Raw genomic sequence first — 23,900 nt, forward strand, 5'->3', positions numbered from 1 at the left:
GGTGGGAGACACGGGGGGTGGGAGACGTGGGGGAGACACGGGGGGGGAGACACGGGGGGAGACACGGGGGGAGACACGGGGGGAGACACGGGGGGGGGAGGGAGACGTGGGGGAGACACGGGGGGAGACACGGGGGGTGGGGAGACACGGGGGGAGACACGGGGGGGAGACACGGGGGGGAGATACGGGGGGGAGACACGGGGGGTGGGAGACGTGGGGGAGACACGGGGGGGAGACATGGGGGGTGGGAGACGTGGGGGAGACACAGGGGGGAGACACGGGGGGGGGGGGTGGGAGACACGGGGGGGAGACACGGGGGGTGGGAGACGTGGGGGAGACACGGGGGGGAGACATGGGGGGTGGGAGACGTGGGGGGTGGGAGACGTGGGGGAGACACGTGGGGGAGACACGGGGGAGACACGGGGGAGACACGTGGGGTGGGAGACGTGGGGGAGACACAGGGGGAGACACGGGGGGAGACACGGGGGGAGACACGGGGGGAGACACGGGGGGAGACACGGGGGGAGACACGGGGGGGAGACACGTGGGGTGGGAGACGTGGGGGAGACACGGGGGGGAGACACGGGGGGAGACACGTGGGGAGACACGGGGGGAGACACGGGGGGAGACACGGGGGGTGGGAGACACGAGGGGGAGACACGGGGGGAGACACGGGGGGAGACACGGGGGGAGACACGGGGGGGAGACACGGGGGGAGACACGGGGGAGAGACGCAATGGAGACAAGGGGACAGGAGGACAGACGGAGAGACGGAGAGGCACAGACACGAGGTGCAGGGAGTGAGGAGGTGGGGGGACGACGAGGTGGACTTGGTGATGAGGTGGACTTGGTTGGTGATGAGGTGGACTTGGTGATGAGGTGGACTTGGTGATGAGGTGGACTTGGTTGGTGATGAGGTGGACTTGGTTGGCGATGAGGTGGACTTGGTTGGTGATGAGGTGGACTTGGTTGATGATGAGGTGGACTTGGTTGGTGATGAGGTGGACTTGGTTGGTGATGAGGTGGACTTGGTTGGTGATGAGGTGGACTTGGTTGGTGATGAGGTGGACTTGGTGATGAGGTGGACTTGGTTGGTGATGAGGTGGACTTGGTGATGAGGTGGACTTGGTGATGAGGTGGACTTGGTGATGAGGTGGACTTGGTTGGTGATGAGGTGGACTTGGTTGGTGATGAGGTGGACTTGGTTGGTGATGAGGTGGACTTGGTTGGTGATGAGGTGGACTTGGTGATGAGGTGGACTTGGTTGGTGATGAGGTGGACTTGGTTGGTGATGAGGTGGACTTGGTTGGTGATGAGGTGGACTTGGTGATGAGGTGGACTTGGTTGGTGATGAGGTGGACTTGGTTGGTGATGAGGTGGACTTGGTGATGAGGTGGACTTGGTGATGAGGTGGACTTGGTGATGAGGTGGACTTGGTTGGTGATGAGGTGGACTTGGTTGGTGATGAGGTGGACTTGGTTGGTGATGAGGTGGACTTGGTGATGAGGTGGACTTGGTGATGAGGTGGACTTGGTGATGAGGTGGACTTGGTTGGTGATGAGGTGGACTTGGTTGGTGATGAGGTGGACTTGGTGATGAGGTGGACTTGGTTGGTGATGAGGTGGACTTGGTTGGTGATGAGGTGGACTTGGTTGGCGATGAGGTGGACTTGGTTGGCGATGAGGTGGACTTGGTTGGCGATGAGGTGGACTTGGTTGGCGATGAGGTGGACTTGGTTGGCGATGAGGTGGACTTGGTGATGAGGTGGACTTGGTGATGAGGTGGACTTGGTTGGTGATGAGGTGGACTTGGTTGGTGATGAGGTGGACTTGGTTGGTGATGAGGTGGACTTGGTTGGTGATGAGGTGGACTTGGTTGGTGATGAGGTGGACTTGGTTGGTGATGAGGTGGACTTGGTGGGTGATGAGGTGGACTTGGTGGGTGATGAGGTGGACTTGGTTGGTGATGAGGTGGACTTGGTTGGTGATGAGGTGGACTTGGTGATGAGGTGGACTTGGTGATGAGGTGGACTTGGTTGGTGATGAGGTGGACTTGGTTGGCGATGAGGTGGACTTGGTTGGTGATGAGGTGGACTTGGTTGGCGATGAGGTGGACTTGGTGATGAGGTGGACTTGGTGATGAGGTGGACTTGGTGATGAGGTGGACTTGGTTGGTGATGAGGTGGACTTGGTTGGTGATGAGGTGGACTTGGTTGGTGATGAGGTGGACTTGGTTGGTGATGAGGTAGACTTGGTTGGTGATGAGGTGGACTTGGTGATGAGGTGGACTTGGTGATGAGGTGGACTTGGTGATGAGGTGGACTTGGTGATGAGGTGGACTCACCTCCTCGGTCTTGCGGCGCAGCACGGCCGCTTGCTTCTGGAAGTCTCTCTCCAGCTTGACGAGCTCGTACTGACGCTTGCGATCCTGGAGACACGCGGGGAGACACGGGGAGACACGGGGAGACACGCGGGGAGACACGCCGGGAGACACGGGGAGACACAGGGAGACATACGGGGAGACACACGGGGAGACAGGGAGAGACACGGGGAGACACGGGGAGACAGGGAGAGACACACGGGGAGACACACGGGGAGACACGGTGAGACACGGGGAGACGCGGGGAGACGCGGTGAGACACGGTGAGACACACGGGGAGACACGGTGAGACACGGGGAGACAGGGAGAGACACACGGGGAGACACGGGGAGACACGCGGGGAGACAGGGAGAGACACGGGGAGACAGGGAGAGACACGGGGAGACACACGGGGAGACAGGGAGAGACACGGGGAGACACGGGGAGACACGGGGAGTCACGCGGGGAGACAGGGAGACACACGGGGAGACACGCGGGGAGACACACGGGGAGACAGGGAGAGACACGGGGAAACACACGGGGAGACACACGGTGAGACACGGGGAGACACGGGGAGACACGGGGAGACACACGGGGAGACACGCGGGGAGACACGCGGGGAGACACGCGGGGAGACACACGGGGAGACACGGGGAGACACGGGGAGACACACGGGGAGACGCGGGGAGACGCGGGGAGACGCGGGGAGACTCGGTGAGACTCGGTGAGACTCGGTGAGACTCGGGGAGACGCGGGGAGACACACGGGGAGACACGGGGAAGGGACAGGTGACCAACTGCAAGCACAGGGGTCTGGGGGTCCGGCCTTCCCAAACCACGGCCTTCACGCTCAATGATGGATGCATAAACACTCGCTCGCTCACACACACACAACACACCAACAACAACAACCGCCATTCGCCACTAAGTGGTGGTGACGTCACCACGGCGCTTGTGCCAGGCCATGTGCACGCTGAGGCCACGTGAAGTGTCGAATGCCCCCCCTAGCAGCAGGTCACGGGGCAGACCCAGGTGCCATGGGTCACTGAGATGACCGGCCGATGCACCACACACACACAGAAGACAAACGACAAAGATCCCCCATATAGCCCGAACAGACTGTAGGGGCAAGTGCTGTTAGCGAGCACCTATAAAGGCCGGAACGGTACACGAGGGGGTGGGTGGCCAGCACCACGCCCGACCGCCTTTGTCTCCCTAGTGGCGATGTTTACACACCGCACCAGGTACTCATTTGAGGCTGAGTCGACCTATGGGTGGCCTGGGACCGGTTCGGATAATCGTCACCGGTGTTGGCCGTGAGCGGGAATCGAACCCGGGTCGCCGGGTTCATAGCGCAGCGTAGCGCTAACCACTACACCACCGGCTCCCCACGAAGACACACGCTCGCTCACACACACTCGTTCACTCGCACAGACGGGCACTCGCTCACACACACTCAAAACCATGCAACGATCACATTACAGGCACTCGCCCACTCGCATGCAAGCAACACTCACCCACATAACTGGCTTACATACACAGACGCTCACACACTCACTTGCTCAAATGCACACAGGCAACGCTGACACACATATATTCGTTCACACACTCACACAGACACTTGCTCGCTCACTCGCATGCACGCAACGTTCATCCAGAGGTGATGTTTCCTACACAACGCTACACCACGTAGCAAGTGGAGCTATTCTTACATACATACACGCACATTGACTCTCTCTCGATCTCACTCACTCTCTCTCTCTATCACTCTCTCTCTGTCACTTACTCACTCTCGATTTGTCACTAACTCACTCTCTATTGGTCACTCACTCACTCACTCTGTCACTCACTCACTCAGTCACTCACTCTCTCTCTGTCACTCACTCTCTCTCTGTCATTCACTCACTCTCTCTCTGTCACTCAGTCACTCACTCTCTGTCACTCACTCACTCACTCTCTCTCTGTCACTCACTCACTCTGTCACTCACTCACTCTGTCACTCACTCACCCACTCTCTGTCACTCAGTCACTCACTCTCTGTCACTCACTCACTCTCTGTCATTCACTCTCTGTCACTCACTCTCTGTCATTCACTCACTCACTCTCACTCTCTGTCACTCACTCTCTATCACTCACTCACCCACTCTGTCACTCACTCTCTGTCACTCACTCACTCACTCTGTCATTCACTCACTCTGTCATTCACTCACTCAGTCACTCACTCACTCACTCTCTGTCATTCACTCTCTGTCACTCACTCACTCACTCTCACTCACTCTCTGTCACTCACTCTCTATCACTCACTCACCCACTCTCTGTCACTCAGTCACTCACTCTCTGTCACTCACTCTCTCTCTGTCACTCACTCTCTCTGTCACTCACTCTCTCTGTCACTCACTCTCTCTGTCACTCACTCACTCTGCCATTCACTCACTCTGCCATTCACTCACTCTGCCATTCACTCACTCTGCCATTCACTTACTCTGCCATTCACTCACTCTGCCATTCACTCACTCACTCTCTGTCACTCATTCACTCTCTGTCACTCACTCACTCTCTGTCATTCACTCACTCACTCTCACTCTCTCTCTGTCACTCACTCTCTCTCTGTCACTCACTCTCTCTCTGTCACTCACTCTCTCTCTGTCACTCACTCTCTCTCTGTCACTCACTCTCTCTCTCTGTCACTAACTCTCTCTCACTCACTCACTCACTCTCCGTCACTCACTCACTCACTCACACTCCCTCAAACTCACTCACACTCACTCACACACACTCACGCTCTCTCACGCACACCCTCTCTCTCCGACTCACACGCGTGCCCCCTCTCTCTCTCTCTCTCCCCCCCACCTTCTCCTTGAGCTGCAGCACCTCCTTGTCCTTCTGCGCCTTCCACAGGCGAAACTTCTCCGCGTCCTCCTTCATCTGCCTCATCAGCTGCACGCGCTGAGACTTCATCGCCTGGGAGACGGGGGTTGGGGGGGTTGAAGCGGGAGATAAAACCTTTGGGGTGACGCTCGGCCCCCGAGTCTGTCGCTCGCTCTCTCTCTCTCTCTCCCTCTCCACAGTCGTTGTATCAGAGGCACCAACTTACCTTCGCGTGTGCACGTCTAGCGGGGAGCGGTTAGCGCTAACTAAACCCGGCGACCCCGAGTTGGGGAGACAAAGACGGCCGGGCGAGGTGCTGGCCACCCACCCCCTCGTGTGCCACAGTGCCGGTAGGTAGCCTTGATAGGTGCTCGCTAACAGCACTTTGCCCCAAAAGTCGGTTAAGGCTACACGGGGGATCTTTGTCTTTGTGACACCTGCATCTCTCTGTATCTGTATGTGTGTGTATCTCTCTGTATGCATATCTGTATCTTTGTATCTCTCTGTATGTGTGTGTATCTCTCTGTCTGTGTGTGTATCTCTCTGTCTGTGTATCTCTCTGTCTGTGTGTGTATCTCTCTGTATGTATGTATCCCTCTGTATGTGTGTGTGTACATCTCTCCGTATCTATGTGTGTGTATCTGTGTGTGTGTATCTGTGTGTGTGTGTATATCTCTGTATGTGTGTGTGTGTATCTCTGTAAGGGGAGCGATAGTGTAGCGGTTAGCGCTACGCTGCGCTATGAACCTGGCGACCCGGGTTCAATTCCCGCTCACGGCCAACACCAGTGACGATTATCTGAACCGGTCCCGGGCCTCCCCTAGGTCGACTCAGCCTGAGTAACTGGTGTGGTGCGTAAACATCGCCACTGGGGAGACAAAGACGGCCGGGCGAGGTGTTGGCCACCCACCCCCTCGTGTGCCACAGTGCCGGTAGGTAGCCTTGATAGGTGCTCGCTAACAGCACTTTGCCCCAAAAGTCGGTTAAGGCTACACGGGGGATCTTTGTCTTTGTAACACCTGTATCTCTCTGTATCTGTATGTGTGTATCTCTCTGTATGCATATCTGTATCTTTGTATCTCTCTGTATGTGTGTGTATCTCTCTGTGTGTGTATCTCTCTGTCTGTGTATCTCTCTGTCTGTGTGTGTATCTCTCTGTATGTATGTATCCCTCTGTATGTGTGTGTGTATATCTCTCCGTATCTATGTGTGTGTATCTGTGTGTGTATCTGTGTGTGTGTGTATCTCTGCATGTGTGTGTGTGTATCTCTGTAAGGGGAGCGTTAGTGTAGCGGTTAGCGCTACGCTGCGCTATGAACCTGGCGACCCGGGTTCAATTCCCGCTCACGGCCAACACCAGTGACGATTATCTGAACCGGTCCCGGGCCTCCCCTAGGTCGACTCAGCCTGAGTAACTGGTGTGGTGCGTAAACATCGCCACTGGGGAGACAAAGACGGCCGGGCGAGGTGTTGGCCACCCACCCCCTCGTGTGCCACAGTGCCGGTAGGTAGCCTTGATAGGTGCTCGCTAACAGCACTTTGCCCCAAAAGTCGGTTAAGGCTACACGGGGGATCTTTGTCTTTGTAACACCTGCATCTCTCTATATCTGTATGTGTGTGTATCTCTCTGTATGCATATCTGTATCTTTGTATCTCTCTGTATGTGTGTGTATTTCTCTGTCTGTGTGTGTATCTCTCTGTATGTATGTATCCCTCTGTATGTGTGTGTGTATATCTCTCCGTATCTATGTGTGTGTATCTGTGTGCGTGTGTGTATCTGTGTGTGTGTATCTGTGTGTGTGTATCTCTGTATGTGTGTGTGTGTATCTCTGTAAGGGGAGCGATAGTGTAGCGGTTAGCGCTACGCTGCGCTATGAACCTGGCGACCCGGGTTCAATTCCCGCTCACGGCCAACACCAGTGACGATTATCTGAACCGGTCCCGGGCCTCCCCTAGGTCGACTCAGCCTCAAATGAGTACCTGGCGTGGTGTGTAAACATTGCCACTAGGGAGACAAAGGCGGTCGGGCGTGGTGCTGGCCACCCACCCCCTCGTGTACCGTTCCGGCCTTCATAGGTGCTGCTCGCTAACAGCACTTGCCCCAACAGTCTGTTAAGGCTATACGGGGGATCTTTATCTTTGTGTATCTATGTATGTGTATCCCTCTGTATGTGTGTGTGTATATATCTCTGTATGTGTATATCTCCGTATCTATGTGTGTGTATCTCTCCGTATTTATGTGTGTGTATCTCTCCATATGTGTGTGTATCTCTCCATATTTGTGTGTATCTCTCCATATTTGTGTGTATCTCTGTATGTGTATCTCTCTGTATGTGTGTGTGCGTGTGTATGTGTATCTCTGTATGTGCATCTCTCTGTATGTGTGTGTACCTCTGTATGTGTGTGTGTGTGCATGTGTGTGGATCTCTGTGTGTGTATCTCTGAATGTGTATATCTTTGTATGTGTGTGTGCGTGTGTGTGTGTATCTGTGTGTGTGTGTATCTCTGTATGTGTGTGTCTCTGTATGTGTGTATCTCTCTGTATGAATGTGTGTGTACCTCTGTGTGTGTGCGTGTGTGTGTGTGTGTACCTCTCTGTATGTGTACCTCTCTGTGTGTGCGTGCGTGTGTGTGTATGTGTTTCTCTGTATGTGTGTGTCTCTCTGTATGAATGTGTGTGCGTGTGTGCGTATGTGTACCTCTGTCGGCAAAACAACCCCCTACCTCCTCGCGGTGCCGGACGGGCAACTCTGTCGTGGACAGCGCTGTGGGGGGAGATCCAATTTTGATTGGCTCCTCCCCTCATGGCATATGTGTCCACCACAGGGGCTAAACGGGGGCTCTGGACGGGTGCGAGGGGCTGGTAACCCCTCCACCTTCAATTAATTACCACGAAACTACGAATTAAACTGAAATATGTAACAACTAAGCTTGTGCCGGAGGCCCCGGGGGGCCAGGCGTCTATGACGTCTCCTGGCCAAACCCCAATTGGCGGAGCCAGGAGATTGAAAACCTACCCTCAGGGCTACTCCAGAAACAACGAAAAGCCACTACGGTTGGCCACGTGGAATGTTCGAACGCTCACTGCAGAGGAGAGGCTGCCACTCCTCTGTCGGGAGCTGGACCGGTACCGCCTGGATCTATGCGGCATTCAGGAGGTCCGGTGGACCGGCTCTGGCTCCTGCCACCATGAGGGGTGGACAGTCCTCTACTCGGGGCAGCAGACTGCCAAACAACAGGGTGTGGGTCTTCTTTTGAACAAAAGAATGAAGGGGGCGTGGGAGCGTGGCGGTGAGGTGTGGGAAGCTGTAAGCCCCAGGCTACTTTGGGCTCGCCTTCCCATCAACCGGAGGCGAGGAATGGTGGTCGTGGTTACTTATGCCCCCACCGAAGATGAACATCCGTGGAGGGATGCAGGCAAAGCCGATGAGTCAGATGCCTTCTATGACCTCCTGTCACAGGTGCTGGCTAAAGTGGCCCCTCGGGATAGAGTCATCATGTTGGGTGACTTCAATGCCCGAGTTGGTCATGATACTGGCACCTGGTCTGGAGTGATTGGAGGGCATGGGCCAGATCAGCTCAATAACTAGGGTAGGAGGCTGCTAGATTTTTGTGCAGCCCATGGGCTTGTAATTACCAACACGCTGTTCCGGCATCGGCGCATCCACACAACATCATGGATGCATGCCGGGTCCAAGCAAGAACATCTGCTGGACTACATAGTGACGGACCAGCGAATGCGAGCCCATGTCCTTGACACCAGGACCTACCGTGGAGCTGATCTGCCCTCTGACCATCGACTAGTCATCTGTAAGATGCGCCTGCCATTCTTCCACTCCGGTGGTGGGTGTACACCCAGGACCCCATTCCAACCTAAAGTGGACTGGTCTCAGTTATCTGATGAAAGTTGCAAGCGAGAATTTCATCATCGCTTGCGGCTGGGATTGGCATCGTCCCCGACTCCTCCTGATGTCGAGGGTAAATGGGCGAGGTTTAGGACTGTGACTCATGCAGCTGCAATGGCTGCTTTGGGTACGCGGTCCAGACCTCCCCAGACACCCTGGATGACAGAGGAGTTGTTCAGGATGGTTGAGAAAAAGCGACAGGCCCACTGTCATCGGCTACAGAATCCCACGTCAGAGAATGAGGAGGCTTACCGCAGCCTTCGCTCGGAGGTTCGGAGAGCCGTGAGGCGCTGCAAGGATGGGTGGTGGTCGCGGGTTGCTGAGGAGATGGAGTCTGCCTCAGTGGCCCGTGATCACAAATCTCTATTTAACTCCATCAAAAAAGTAACCTGCAGCGCCACACCTATTACCATCATTAGGGGAAAAAACGGTGATCCAATTTCCGACCCCCAGGAACAGGTTCGCAGATTTGCTGAGGATTTCTGTGAGGTCCTGGGGGAGGGAAAATCCCTCAGCCAGGAAAACATCGTGGCACAAAGTGAGGATGACCTTGCTGAGGCTGCAGTGCCTCAAATATTGGATGAAGTCACCCCCTGTGAGTGGCTGGCTGAAGTGCCAGCTGCTGATGAAGTATTGAAGGCGATCCGGAGTCTGAGACCAGGAAAGGCAGCGGGCAGAGATGATCTCCCAAGCGAAATGCTGAGGGAGGGTGGCGTTTGTGCACAGACTGCCCTATATGACATCATAACAACAGTCTGGACCACTGGACGGGTTCCGCAGGATTGGAAGGATGCCCTGGTGGTCCCCCTTTTTAAGAAGGGGGACCGCACAGACTGTAACAACTACAGGGGCATCTCACTCCTCAGTGTGCCGGGAAAGGTCCTGGCAAGGATTATTCAGCATCGCCTTGCCAGGCACACTGAGGAGAGGCTTGCGGAGCCCCAATGCGGTTTCAGGAAAGGGCGGTCCTGCACAGATGCCATATTTTCTGTCCGTCTGCTACAGCAGAGGTGTAGGGAATTCCAACAAGAGCTACATCTCTGCTTTATTGACCTGGTCAAGGCCTATGATACCATCAGTAGGCCTTGGCTCTGGGTCGTTCTTCGTGCTTTTGGAGTACCTGACCCTCTGCTCACGATCATTAAGGACCTTCATGATGGTGAGCGGGCCCGGGTAAAACTACGTGGCCGGGAGTCAGAGCCATTCCCTGTACACCTTGGGGTGCGACAGGGATGTCCTCTGGCTCCCACATTATTTAACATCTATTTTGACCACGTAGTTCGTGAAGCCTTCAATAGCTGTTCCGGGGGAATCTCCATATGGTACAGATATAATGGGAGGCTAATCGATGCCCGGGTGCGGTCAAGGGATGGCTCCCTATTGCTCAACCACGTTATGTATGCTGATGACTTGGTAATAGCTGCTCAGTCAGAGGAGGAGTTGGAGACGCTGCTGCTGAGACTGGAGCGTGCCACTAAGAGGTGGGGCCTTACCATCAGCCCCACCAAAACTAAGCACCTGCCTGGGTATTTTGTACCATCGGACACTCCACCCCCACAACTCCCAATCGGTGATGGGGCAGTTGTGGAAAGAGTGGAGAGTTTCCCATACCTGGGCAGTGTGCTTATGACTGGCTCCAGTTTAACAGCAGAGGTCTCACTCCGAATCAGTCGAGCGGCAATATCTTTTCATCGGTTGCGTAACGCTGTGTGGAAGCTACCTGGTCTGTCGCTCCGCACTAAGCTTCAGGTCTTCTCGGCCACGGTCATTCCCTCCCTTCTCTACGCTTGCGAAACGTGGACCCCCCTAATGGAACATCTTCGCCGGTTAGAAACATTTAGGCTGGCCTGCCTACGATCCATCCTGGGTTTAACCAGACTGGATTGTGTGAGGAGCTCACAAATCCTTGAAAGATCTGGGCAGGGTCCCATCGGTGAGCTCCTCCGGCAGGCAAGGCTGCAATGGCTGGGTCATGTAGCCCGCATGCCCAGCCACCGCATGCCGAAACAGCTTTTGTTTGGCCGGATTGAGGGGGCTAAGCGGGCGCGGCACGGGCTAGAGAAGAGATGGAGTGATGTGGTACAGGAGGACGTGGAGCTGAGTGGACTTGCCGATGACTGGTACCAGCGGTGTCAAGATCGGCCTCTGTGGAGGAGGCTCGTGAAGGATGCTATTGGGCAGTTGGAGGCAGTCGCCCTCCAACAACAACGGAGGGCGGAGGAGCGACGCTCACAACAGCGAGCGGAGCGCCGGGTGGCTAAAGCACAGCAGGTTGGCACAGTAGGGGGCACAGGTGGTGCATCAGCCAGTCATCTCAGTCAGTCGACCCGTGGCACCTGGGTCTGCCCCGTGACCTCCTGCCAGCGGGCGTTCGACACTTCACGTGGCCTCAGGGTGCACATAGCCTGGCACAAGCGTCGTGGTGACGTCACCGCCACTTAGTGGCGAATGGCGGTTGTTGTTTGTTGTTGTTGTTGTTGATGTGTACCTCTCTGTGCGTGTGTGCGTATGTGTACCTCTCTGTGCGTGTGTGTGTATGTGTATGTGTACCTCTCTGTGCGTGTGTGTGCTTGTGTGTGTACCTCTCTGTATGTATGTGTGTGCGTGTGTGTGCGTGTACCTCTCTGTATGTATGTGTGTGCGTGTGTGCGTATGTGTACCTCTCTGTGTGTGTGTGCGTGTGTACCTCTCTGTGTGTATGTGTGTATGTGTGTGTGTGCGTGTGCGTGTGTGTGCGTGTGTGCATGTGTACCTCTCTGTGTGTATGTGTGTATGTGTGCGTGTGCGTGTATGTGTGTATGTGTACCTCTCTGTATGTGTGTGTACCTCTCTGTGTGTGTGCGTGTGTGTGCGTGTGTGTGCGTGTGTGCGTATGTGTACCTCTCTGTATGTGTGTGTGTATCTCTGCGTGTGTACCTCTCTATATGTGTGTGTACCTCTCTGTGTGTGTGCGTGTGTGTGCATCTCTATGTGTGTGTACCGCTCTGTGTGCGTGTGTGTGCGTGCACAGCACCTGTATCTCCGAGTGCAGCTTGCTGACACTGCGGACTGTGTTCTCCTTGAGGCGCAGCAGCCGCGTCTGCTCCGTGATCTTCTTCTTGAGGTCGTTCATCTGCGCCTCGAGCTCCTGCAGACGCTTGCGCCGCTGCTCGCTCAGCCTGGACGGCCCACCGCAGCCACGGTCAACCGCAGAGTCGGTCACAGGCAACCACACAGTCACAGGCAACCACACAGTCACAGGCAACCACACAGTCACAGGCAACCACAGTCGGTCACAGTCACAGGCAACCACAGTCACAGGCAACCACACAGGCACAGTCAACCACAGCCACGGTCAACCGCAGAGTCGGTCACAGTCACAGGCAACCACACAGTCACAGGCAACCACACAGTCACAGGCAACCACAGTCGGTCACAGTCACAGGCAACCACAGTCACAGGCAACCACACAGGCACAGTCAACCACAGCCACGGTCAACCGCAGAGTCGGTCACAGTCACAGGCAACCACACAGTCACAGGCAACCACACAGTCACAGGCAACCACACAGGCACAGTCAACCACAGCGTCAGTCAACCACAGTCGGTCACAGTCAACTACAGCGTCAGTCAATCACAGCCACGGTCAACCGCAGAGTCGGTCACAGTCACAGGCAACCACACAGTCACAGGCAACCACAGTCACAGTCAATCACAGCGTCAGTCAACCACAGCCACGGTCAACCGCAGAGTCGGTCACAGTCACAGGCAACCACAGCCACGGTCAACCGCAGTCAACCGCAGTCGGTCACAGTCAACCACAGCGTCAGTCAACCACAGTCGGTCACAGTCACAGTCAACCACAGTCACAGTCAACCGCAGTCGGTCACAGTCACAGGCAACCACAGCCACAGTCAACCGCAGTCGGTCACAGTCAACCACAGCCACAGTCAACCGCAGAGTCGGTCACAGTCACAGTCAACCACAGCCACAGTCAACCGCAGTCGGTCCAAGTCACAGTCAACCACAAACACAGCCAACCACAGTCAACCACAGCCACAGTTAACCACAGCAAAGGTCAACCAAAGTCAAGCGCAGTCAACCACAGTCACAGTCAAAATCAACCACAGCGTCAGTCAACCATAGCCACGGTCTACCACAGTCAACCACAGTCTACCACAGTCGGTCACAGTCACCGTTAACCACAGCGTCAGTCAACCATAGCCACGGTCAACCACTCAACCGCAGTCGGTCACAGTCACAGTGAACCAGTCAACTACAGCCAAAGTCAACCACAGTCAACCGCAGTCGGTCACAGTCACAGTCAACCAGTCAGTCAGCCGTAGCCATCGTCTACCACAGTCAACCACAGTCAACCAGAGTCGGTCACAGTCAGTCAACCACAACGTCAGTCAACAGCCACAGTCAGTCAACCACAGCCAACTGCAGTCTGTCACAGTCAGTCAACAACAGCCACAGTCAACCACAGTCAACCGCAGCATCAGTCAACCACAGTCGACCACAGTCAACCACAGTCACAGTGAACCAGTCAATACCAGCGTCAGTCAACCACAGCCAGTCAACCACAGTCAACCACAAGGTCAACCACAAGGTCAACCACAGGGATCTTGTTCCTGAGGTTGCCCATCAGTCAACCAGTAACAGTCAACCACAGCCAGTCAACCACAGTGAACCAGTAACAGTCAACCACAGTCAACCAGTAACAGTCAACCAGTCAACCACAGCCACAGCCAACCACAGACAACAAGTAACAGTCAACCACAGCCAGTCAACCACAGTGAACCAGTAACAGTCAACCACAGTGAACCACAGCCAACCAGTAACAGTCAACCACAGTCAACCACAGCCAACCAGTAACAGTCAACCACAGACAGTCAACCACAGTGAACCAGTAACAGTCAACCACAGTGAACCAGTAACAGTCAACCACAGTGAACCAGTAACAGTCAACCACAGTCAACCAGTAACAGTCAACCACAGTCAACCACAGCCACAGCCAACCACAGACAACAAGTAACAGTCAACCACAGCCAGTCAACCACAGTGAACCAGTAACAGTCAAACACAGTGAACCAGTAACAGTCAACCACAGCCAGTCAACCACAGTGAACCAGTAACAGTCAACCACAGTGAACCAGTAACAGTCAACCACAGCCAGTCAACCACAGTGAACCAGTAACAGTCAACCACAGTGAACCAGTAACAGTCAACCACAGTCAACCACAGTGAACCAGTAACAGTCAACCACAGTGAACCAGTAACAGTCAAGCACAGTGAACCAGTAACAGTCAACCACAGTGAACCAGTAACAGTCAACCACAGTCAACCACAGTGAACCAGTAACAGTCAACCACAGCCAGTTAACCACAGTGAACCAGTAACAGTCAACCAGTCAGTCAACCACAGTGAACCAGTAACAGTCAACCACAGTCAACCACAGTGAACCAGTAACAGTCAACCACAGTGAACCAGTAACAGTCAACCACAGCCAGTCAACCACAGTGAACCAGTAACAGTCAACTACAGTGAACCAGTAACAGTCAACCACAGTCAACCACAGTGAACCAGTAACAGTCAACCACAGTGAACCAGTAACAGTCAACCACAGGCAGTCAACCACAGTGAACCAGTAACAGTCAACCACAGCCAGTCAACCACAGCCAGTCAACCACAGTGAACCAGTAACAGTCAACCACAGTGAACCAGTAACAGTCAACCACAGGCAGTCAACCACAGCCAACCAGTAACAGTCAACCACAGCCAGTCAACCACAGCGAACCAGTAACAGTCAACCACAGCCAGTCAACCACAGTGAACCAGTAACAGTCAACCACAGTGAACCAGTAACAGTCAACCACAGTGAACCAGTAACAGTCAACCACAGTGAACCAGTAACAGTCAACCACAGTGAACCATTAACAGTCAACCACAGTGAACCAGTAACAGTCAACCACAGTCAACCACAGTGAACCAGTAAGTCAACCACAGTGAACCAGTAACAGTCAACCACAGTCAACCACAGTGAACCAGTAACAGTCAACCACAGTGAACCAGTAACAGTCAACCACAGTCAACCACAGTGAACCAGTAACAGTCAACCACAGTGAACCAGTAACAGTCAACCACAGTCAACCACAGTGAACCAGTAACAGTCAACCACAGTGAACCAGTAACAGTCAACCACAGTGAACCAGTAACAGTCAACCACAGTCAACCACAGTGAACCAGTAACAGTCAACCACAATGAACCAGTAACAGTCAACCACAGTCAACCACAGTGAACCAGTAACAGTCAACCACAGTGAACCAGTAACAGTCAACCACAGTGAACCAGTAACAGTCAACCACAGTCAACCACAGTGAACCAGTAACAGTCAACCACAGTGAACCAGTAACAGTCAACCACAGTGAACCAGTAACAGTCAACCACAGTCAACCACAGTGAACCAGTAACAGTCAACCACAGTGAACCAGTAACAGTCAACCACAGTCAACCACAGTGAACCAGTAACAGTCAACCACAGTGAACCAGTAACAGTCAACCACAGTGAACCAGTAACAGTCAACCACAGTGAACCAGTAACAGTCAACCACAGTCAACCACAGTGAACCAGTAACAGTCAACCACAGTGAACCAGTAACAGTCAACCACAGTCAACCACAGTGAACCAGTAACAGTCAACCACAGTGAACCAGTAACAGTCAACCACAGTGAACCAGTAACAGTCAACCACAGTCAACCACAGTGAACCAGTAACAGTCAACCACAGTGAACCAGTAACAGTCAACCACAGTCAACCACAGTGAACCAGTAACAGTCAACCACAGTGAACCAGTAACAGTCAACCACAGTGAACCAGTAACAGTCAACCACAGTCAACCACAGTGAACCAGTAACAGTCAACCACAATGAACCAGTAACAGTCAACCACAGTGAACCAGTAACAGTCAACCACAGTGAACCAGTAACAATCAACCACAGTGAACCAGTAACAGTCAACCACAGTCAACCAGTAACAGTCAACCACAGTGAACCAGTAACAGTCAACCACAGTCAGTCAACCACAGTGAACCAGTAACAGTCAACCACAGTGAACCAGTAACAGTCAACCACAGTCAACCACAGTGAACCAGTAACAGTCAACCACAGTGAACCAGTAACAGTCAACCACAGTGAACCAGTAACAGTCAACCACAGTGAACCAGTAACAGTCAACCACAGTCAACCACAGTGAACCAGTAACAGTCAACCACAGTGAACCAGTAACAGTCAACCACAGTCAACCACAGTGAACCAGTAACAGTCAACCACAGTGAACCAGTAACAGTCAACCACAGTGAACCAGTAACAGTCAACCACAGTCAACCACAGTGAACCAGTAACAGTCAACCACAGTGAACCAGTAACAGTCAACCACAGTCAACCACAGTCAACCAGTAACAGTCAACCACAGTGAACCAGTAACAGTCAACCACAGTCAACCACAGTGAACCAGTAACAGTCAACCACAGTGAACCAGTAACAGTCAACCACAGTGAACCAGTAACAGTCAACCACAGCCAGTCAACCACAGTGAACCAGTAACAGTCAACCACAGTGAACCAGTAACAGTCAACCACAGTGAACCAGTAACAGTCAACCACAGTGAACCAGTAACAGTCAACCACAGTCAACCACAGTGAACCAGTAACAGTCAACCACAGTGAACCAGTAACAGTCAACCACAGTCAACCACAGTGAACCAGTAACAGTCAATCACAGTGAACCAGTAACAGTCAACCACAGTCAACCACAGTGAACCAGTAACAGTCAACCACAGTGAACCAGTAACAGTCAACCACAGTCAACCACAGTGAACCAGTAACAGTCAACCACAGTGAACCAGTAACAGTCAACCACAGTGAACCAGTAACAGTCAACCACAGTCAACCACAGTGAACCAGTAACAGTCAACCACAGTGAACCAGTAACAGTCAACCACAGTCAACCACAGTGAACCAGTAACAGTCAACCACAGTGAACCAGTAACAGTCAACCACAGCCAGTCAACCACAGTGAACCAGTAACAGTCAACCACAGTGAACCAGTAACAGTCAACCACAGTGAACCAGTAACAGTCAACCACAGTGAACCAGTAACAGTCAACCACAGTCAACCACAGTCAACCAGTAACAGTCAACCACAGTCAACCACAGTGAACCAGTAACAGTCAACCACAGTGAACCAGTAACAGTCAACCACAGACAACCACAGTGAACCAGTAACAGTCAACCACAGTGAACCAGTAACAGTCAACCACAGTGAACCAGTAACAGTGAACCACAGTGAACCAGTAACAGTCAACCACAGTGAACCAGTAACAGTGAACCACAGTGAACCAGTAACAGTGAACAACAGTGAACCAGTAACAGTGAACCACAGTGAACCAGTAACAGTGAACCACAGTGAACCAGTAACAGTCAACCGCAGTGAACCAGTAACAGTCAACCACAGTGAACCAGTAACAGTCAACCACAGTGAACCAGTAACAGTGAACCACAGTGAACCAGTAACAGTCAACCACAGTGAACCAGTAACAGTCAACCACAGTGAACCAGTAACAGTCAACCACAGTGAACCAGTAACAGTCAACCACAGTGAACCAGTAACAGTCAACCACAGTGAACCAGTAACAGTGAACCACAGTGAACCAGTAACAGTCAACCACAGTGAACCAGTAACAGTCAACCACAGTGAACCAGTAACAGTCAACCACAGTGAACCAGTAACAGTCAACCACAGTGAACCAGTAACAGTGAACCACAGTGAACCAGTAACAGTCAACCACAGTGAACCAGTAACAGTCAACCACAGTGAACCAGTAACAGTCAACCACAGTGAACCAGTAACAGTCAACCACAGTGAACCAGTAACAGTCAACCACAGTGAACCAGTAACAGTCAACCACAGTGAACCAGTAACAGTGAACCACAGTGAACCAGTAACAGTCAACCACAGTGAACCAGTAACAGTCAACCACAGTGAACCAGTAACAGTCAACCACAGTGAACCAGTAACAGTCAACCACAGTGAACCAGTAAGTCAACCGCAGTGAACCAGTAACAGTCAACCACAGTGAACCAGTAACAGTCAACCACAGTGAACCAGCAACAGTCAACCACAGTGAACCAGTAACAGTCAACCACAGTGAACCAGTAACAGTCAACCAGTGAACCAGTAACAGTCAACCAAAGTCAACCACAGTGAACCAGTAACAGTGAACCACAGTGAACCAGTAACAGTGAACCACAGTGAACCAGTAACAGTCAACCACAGTGAACCAGTAACAGTCAACCACAGTGAACCAGTAACAGTCAACCGCAGCCAGTCAACCACAGTGAACCAGTAACAGTGAACCACAGTGAACCAGTAACAGTCAACCACAGTGAACCAGTAACAGTCAACCACAGTGAACCAGTAACAGTCAACCACAGTGAACCAGTAACAGTCAACCACAGTGAACCAGTAACAGTCAACCACAGTCAACCAGTAACAGTCAACCACAGTCAACCACAGTGAACCAGTAACAGTGAACCACAGTGAACCAGTAACAGTCAACCACAGTGAACCAGTAACAGTCAACCACAGTGAACCAGTAACAGTCAACCACAGTGAACCAGTAACAGTCAACCACAGTGAACCAGTAACAGTCAACCACAGCGAACCACAGTGAACCAGTAACAGTCAACCACAGTGAACCAGTAACAGTCAACCACAGTGAACCAGTAACAGTCAACCACAGTGAACCAGTAACAGTCAACCACAGTGAACCAGTAACAGTCAACCACAGTGAACCAGTAACAGTCAACCGCAGTGAACCAGTAACAGTCAACCACAGTGAACCAGTAACAGTCAACCACAGAGAACCAGTAACAGTCAACCACAGTGAACCAGTAACAGTCAACCACAGTGAACCAGTAACAGTCAACCACAGTGAACCAGTAACAGTCAACCACAGTCAACCACAGTGAACCAGTAACAGTGAACCACAGTGAACCAGTAACAGTGAACCACAGTGAACCAGTAACAGTCAACCACAGTGAACCAGTAACAGTCAACCACAGTGAACCAGTAACAGTCAACCGCAGCCAGTCAACCACAGTGAACCAGTAACAGTGAACCACAGTGAACCAGTAACAGTGAACCACAGTGAACCAGTAACAGTCAACCACAGTGAACCAGTAACAGTCAACCACAGTGAACCAGTAACAGTCAACCACAGTCAACCACAGTGAACCAGTAACAGTGAACCACAGTGAACCAGTAACAGTCAACCACAGTGAACCAGTAACAGTCAACCACAGTGAACCAGTAACAGTCAACCACAGTGAACCAGTAACAGTCAACCACAGTGAACCAGTAACAGTCAACCACAGTGAACCAGTAACAGTCAACCACAGCGAACCACAGTGAACCAGTAACAGTCAACCACAGTGAACCAGTAACAGTCAACCACAGTGAACCACAGTGAACCACAGTGAACCAGTAACAGTGAACCACAGTGAACCAGTAACAGTGAACCACAGTGAACCAGTAACAGTCAACCACAGTGAACCAGTAACAGTCAACCACAGTGAACCAGTAACAGTCAACCACAGTGAACCAGTAACAGTCAACCACAGCGAACCACAGTGAACCAGTAACAGTCAACCACAGTGAACCAGTAACAGTCAACCACAGTGAACCAGTAACAGTCAACCACAGTGAACCAGTAACAGTCAACCGCAGTGAACCAGTAACAGTCAACCGCAGTGAACCAGTAACAGTCAACCGCAGTGAACCAGTAACAGTCAACCACAGTGAACCAGTAACAGTCAACCACAGTGAACCAGTAACAGTCAACCACAGTCAACCACAGTGAACCAGTAACAGTGAACCACAGTGAACCAGTAACAGTCAACCACAGTGAACCAGTAACAGTCAACCACAGTGAACCAGTAACAGTCAACCACAGTGAACCAGTAACAGTCAACCACAGTCAACCACAGTGAACCAGTAACAGTGAACCACAGTGAACCAGTAACAGTCAACCACAGTGAACCAGTAACAGTCAACCACAGTGAACCAGTAACAGTCAACCACAGTGAACCAGTAACAGTCAACCACAGTGAACCAGTAACAGTCAACCACAGCGAACCACAGTGAACCAGTAACAGTCAACCACAGTGAACCAGTAACAGTCAACCACAGCGAACCACAGTGAACCAGTAACAGTCAACCACAGTGAACCAGTAACAGTCAACCACAGTGAACCACAGTGAACCAGTAACAGTCAACCACAGTGAACCAGTAACAGTCAACCACAGCGAACCAGTAACAGTCAACCACAGTGAACCAGTAACAGTCAACCACAGTGAACCAGTAACAGTCAACCGCAGCCAGTCAACCACAGTGAACCAGTAACAGTGAACCACAGTGAACCAGTAACAGTGAACCACAGTGAACCAGTAACAGTCAACCACAGTGAACCAGTAACAGTCAACCACAGTGAACCAGTAACAGTCAACCACAGTCAACCACAGTGAACCAGTAACAGTGAACCACAGTGAACCAGTAACAGTCAACCACAGTGAACCAGTAACATTCAACCACAGTGAACCAGTAACAGTCAACCACAGTGAACCAGTAACAGTCAACCACAGTGACCCAGTAACAGTCAACCACAGTGAACCAGTAACAGTCAACCACAGTGAACCAGTAACAGTCAACCACAGTGAACCAGTAACAGTCAACCACAGTGAACCAGTAACAGTGAACCACAGTGAACCAGTAACAGTCAACCACAGTGAACCAGTAACAGTCAACCACAGTGAACCAGTAACAGTCAACCACAGTGAACCAGTAACAGTCAACCACAGTGAACCAGTAACAGTGAACCACAGTGAACCAGTAACAGTGAACCACAGTGAACCAGTAACAGTCAACCACAGTGAACCAGTAACAGTCAACCACAGTGAACCAGTAACAGTCAACCACAGTGAACCAGTAACAGTCAACCACAGTGAACCAGTAACAGTCAACCACAGTGAACCAGTAACAGTCAACCACAGTGAACCAGTAACAGTCAACCACAGAGAACCAGCAACAGTCAACCACAGTGAACCAGTAACAGTCAACCACAGTGAACCAGTAACAGTCAACCACAGTGAACCAGTAACAGTCAACCACAGTCAACCACAGTGAACCAGTAACAGTCAACCACAGTGAACCAGTAAGTGAACCACAGTGAACCAGTAACAGTCAACCACAGTGAACCAGTAACAGTCAACCACAGTGAACCAGTAACAGTCAACCGCAGCCAGTCAACCACAGTGAACCAGTAACAGTGAACCACAGTGAACCAGTAACAGTCAACCACAGTGAACCAGTAACAGTCAACCACAGTGAACCAGTAACAGTCAACCACAGTGAACCAGTAACAGTCAACCACAGTCAACCACAGTGAACCAGTAACAGTGAACCACAGTGAACCAGTAACAGTCAACCACAGTGAACCAGTAACAGTCAACCACAGTGAACCAGTAACAGTCAACCACAGTGAACCAGTAACAGTCAACCACAGTGAACCAGTAACAGTCAACCACAGCGAACCACAGTGAACCAGTAAGTCAACCACAGTGAACCAGTAACAGTCAACCACAGTGAACCACAGTGAACCAGTAACAGTGAACCACAGTGAACCAGTAACAGTCAACCACAGTGAACCAGTAACAGTCAACCACAGTGAACCAGTAACAGTCAACCACAGTGAACCAGTAACAGTCAACCACAGTGAACCAGTAACAGTCAACCACAGCGAACCACAGTGAACCAGTAACAGTCAACCACAGTGAACCAGTAACAGTCAACCACAGTGAACCAGTAACAGTCAACCACAGTGAACCAGTAACAGTCAACCACAGTGAACCAGTAACAGTCAACCATAGTGAACCAGTAACAGTCAACCGCAGTGAACCAGTAACAGTCAACCACAGTGAACCAGTAACAGTCAACCACAGTGAACCAGTAACAGTCAACCACAGTGAACCAGTAACAGTCAACCACAGTGAACCAGTAACAGTCAACCACAGTGAACCAGTAACAGTCAACCACAGTGAACCAGTAACAGTCAACCACAGTCAACCACAGTGAACCAGTAACAGTGAACCACAGTGAACCAGTAACAGTCAACCACAGTGAACCAGTAACAGTCAACCACAGTGAACCAGTAACAGTCAACCACAGTGAACCAGTAACAGTCAACCACAGTGAACCAGTAACAGTCAACCACAGCGAACCACAGTGAACCAGTAACAGTCAACCACAGTGAACCAGTAACAGTCAAACACAGCGAACCACAGTGAACCAGTAACAGTCAACCACAGTGAACCAGTAACAGTCAACCACAGTGAACCACAGTGAACCAGTAACAGTCAACCACAGTGAACCAGTAACAGTCAACCACAGTGAACCAGTAACAGTCAACCACAGTGAACCAGTAACAGTCAACCACAGCGAACCACAGTGAACCAGTAACAGTCAACCACAGTGAACCAGTAACAGTCAACCACAGTGAACCACAGTGAACCAGTAACAGTGAACCACAGTGAACCAGTAACAGTCAACCACAGTGAACCAGTAACAGTCAACCACAGTGAACCAGTAACAGTCAACCACAGTCAACCAGTAACAGTCAACCACAGTGAACCAGTAACAGTCAACCACAGTGAACCAGTAACAGTCAACCACAGTGAACCAGTAACAGTCAACCGCAGTGAACCAGTAACAGTCAACCACAGTGAACCAGTAACAGTCAACCACAGTGAACCAGTAACAGTGAACCACAGTGAACCAGTAACAGTCAACCACAGTGAACCAGTAACAGTCAACCACAGTGAACCAGTAACAGTCAACCACAGTGAACCAGTAACAGTCAACCACAGTGAACCAGTAACAGTGAACCACAGTGAACCAGTAACAGTCAACCACAGTGACCCAGTAACAGTCAACCACAGTGAACCAGTAACAGTCAACCACAGTGAACCAGTAACAGTCAACCACAGTGAACCAGTAACAGTCAACCACAGTGAACCAGTAACAGTCAACCACAGTGAACCAGTAACAGTCAACCACAGTGAACCAGTAACAGTCAACCACAGTGAACCAGTAACAGTCAACCACAGTGAACCAGTAACAGTCAACCACAGTGAACCAGTAACAGTCAACCACAGTGAACCAGTAACAGTCAACCACAGTGAACCAGTAACAGTCAACCACAGTGAACCAGTAACAGTCAACCACAGTGAACCAGTAACAGTCAACCACAGTGAACCAGTAACAGTCAACCACAGTGAACCAGTAACAGTCAACCACAGTGAACCAGTAACAGTCAACCACAGTGAACCAGTAACAGTCAACCACAGTGAACCAGTAACAGTCAACCACAGTGAACCAGTAACAGTCAACCACAGTGAACCAGTAACAGTCAACCACAGTGAACCAGTAACAGTCAACCACAGTGAACCAGTAACAGTCAACCACAGTGAACCAGTAACAGTCAACCACAGTGAACCAGTAACAGTCAACCACAGTGAACCAGTAACAGTCAACCACAGTGAACCAGTAACAGTCAACCACAGTGAACCAGTAACAGTCAACCAGTGTACACCCGAGAGACATGTGCGCACGCTTGCGTGTGTGTGTGTGTGTGCCTGTGTGCCTGCGTGTGTGTGCCTGTGTGTGTCTGTGTGTG

The 23,900-nt window shown here is 51.8% G+C and overlaps 1 protein-coding gene across 2 annotated transcripts in view; it reads right to left on the reverse strand.

The window, feature by feature from the left end:
• The window catches only part of LOC116938028 (chromosome-associated kinesin KIF4A-like), a 92,973-nt gene that overhangs the window by 50,015 nt on the left and 19,058 nt on the right, over positions 1–23,900 (reverse strand). For both annotated transcript variants that reach the window (XM_076056590.1, XM_076056591.1), the window contains 3 exons: positions 12,144–12,288; positions 5,208–5,318; positions 2,344–2,427 (listed from right to left, as the gene is read on the reverse strand). In XM_076056590.1, coding sequence (XP_075912705.1) covers positions 2,344–2,427; positions 5,208–5,318; positions 12,144–12,288 — 340 coding nt within the window. The remainder of the gene's footprint in view (positions 1–2,343; positions 2,428–5,207; positions 5,319–12,143; positions 12,289–23,900) is intronic.

This window comes from Petromyzon marinus, chromosome 76 (assembly GCF_048934315.1).
Source record: "Petromyzon marinus isolate PM22_M1 ecotype Great Lakes invasive population chromosome 76, UKy_Petmar_22M1.pri1.0, whole genome shotgun sequence".
NCBI classification, from domain to species: domain Eukaryota; kingdom Metazoa; phylum Chordata; class Hyperoartia; order Petromyzontiformes; family Petromyzontidae; genus Petromyzon; species Petromyzon marinus.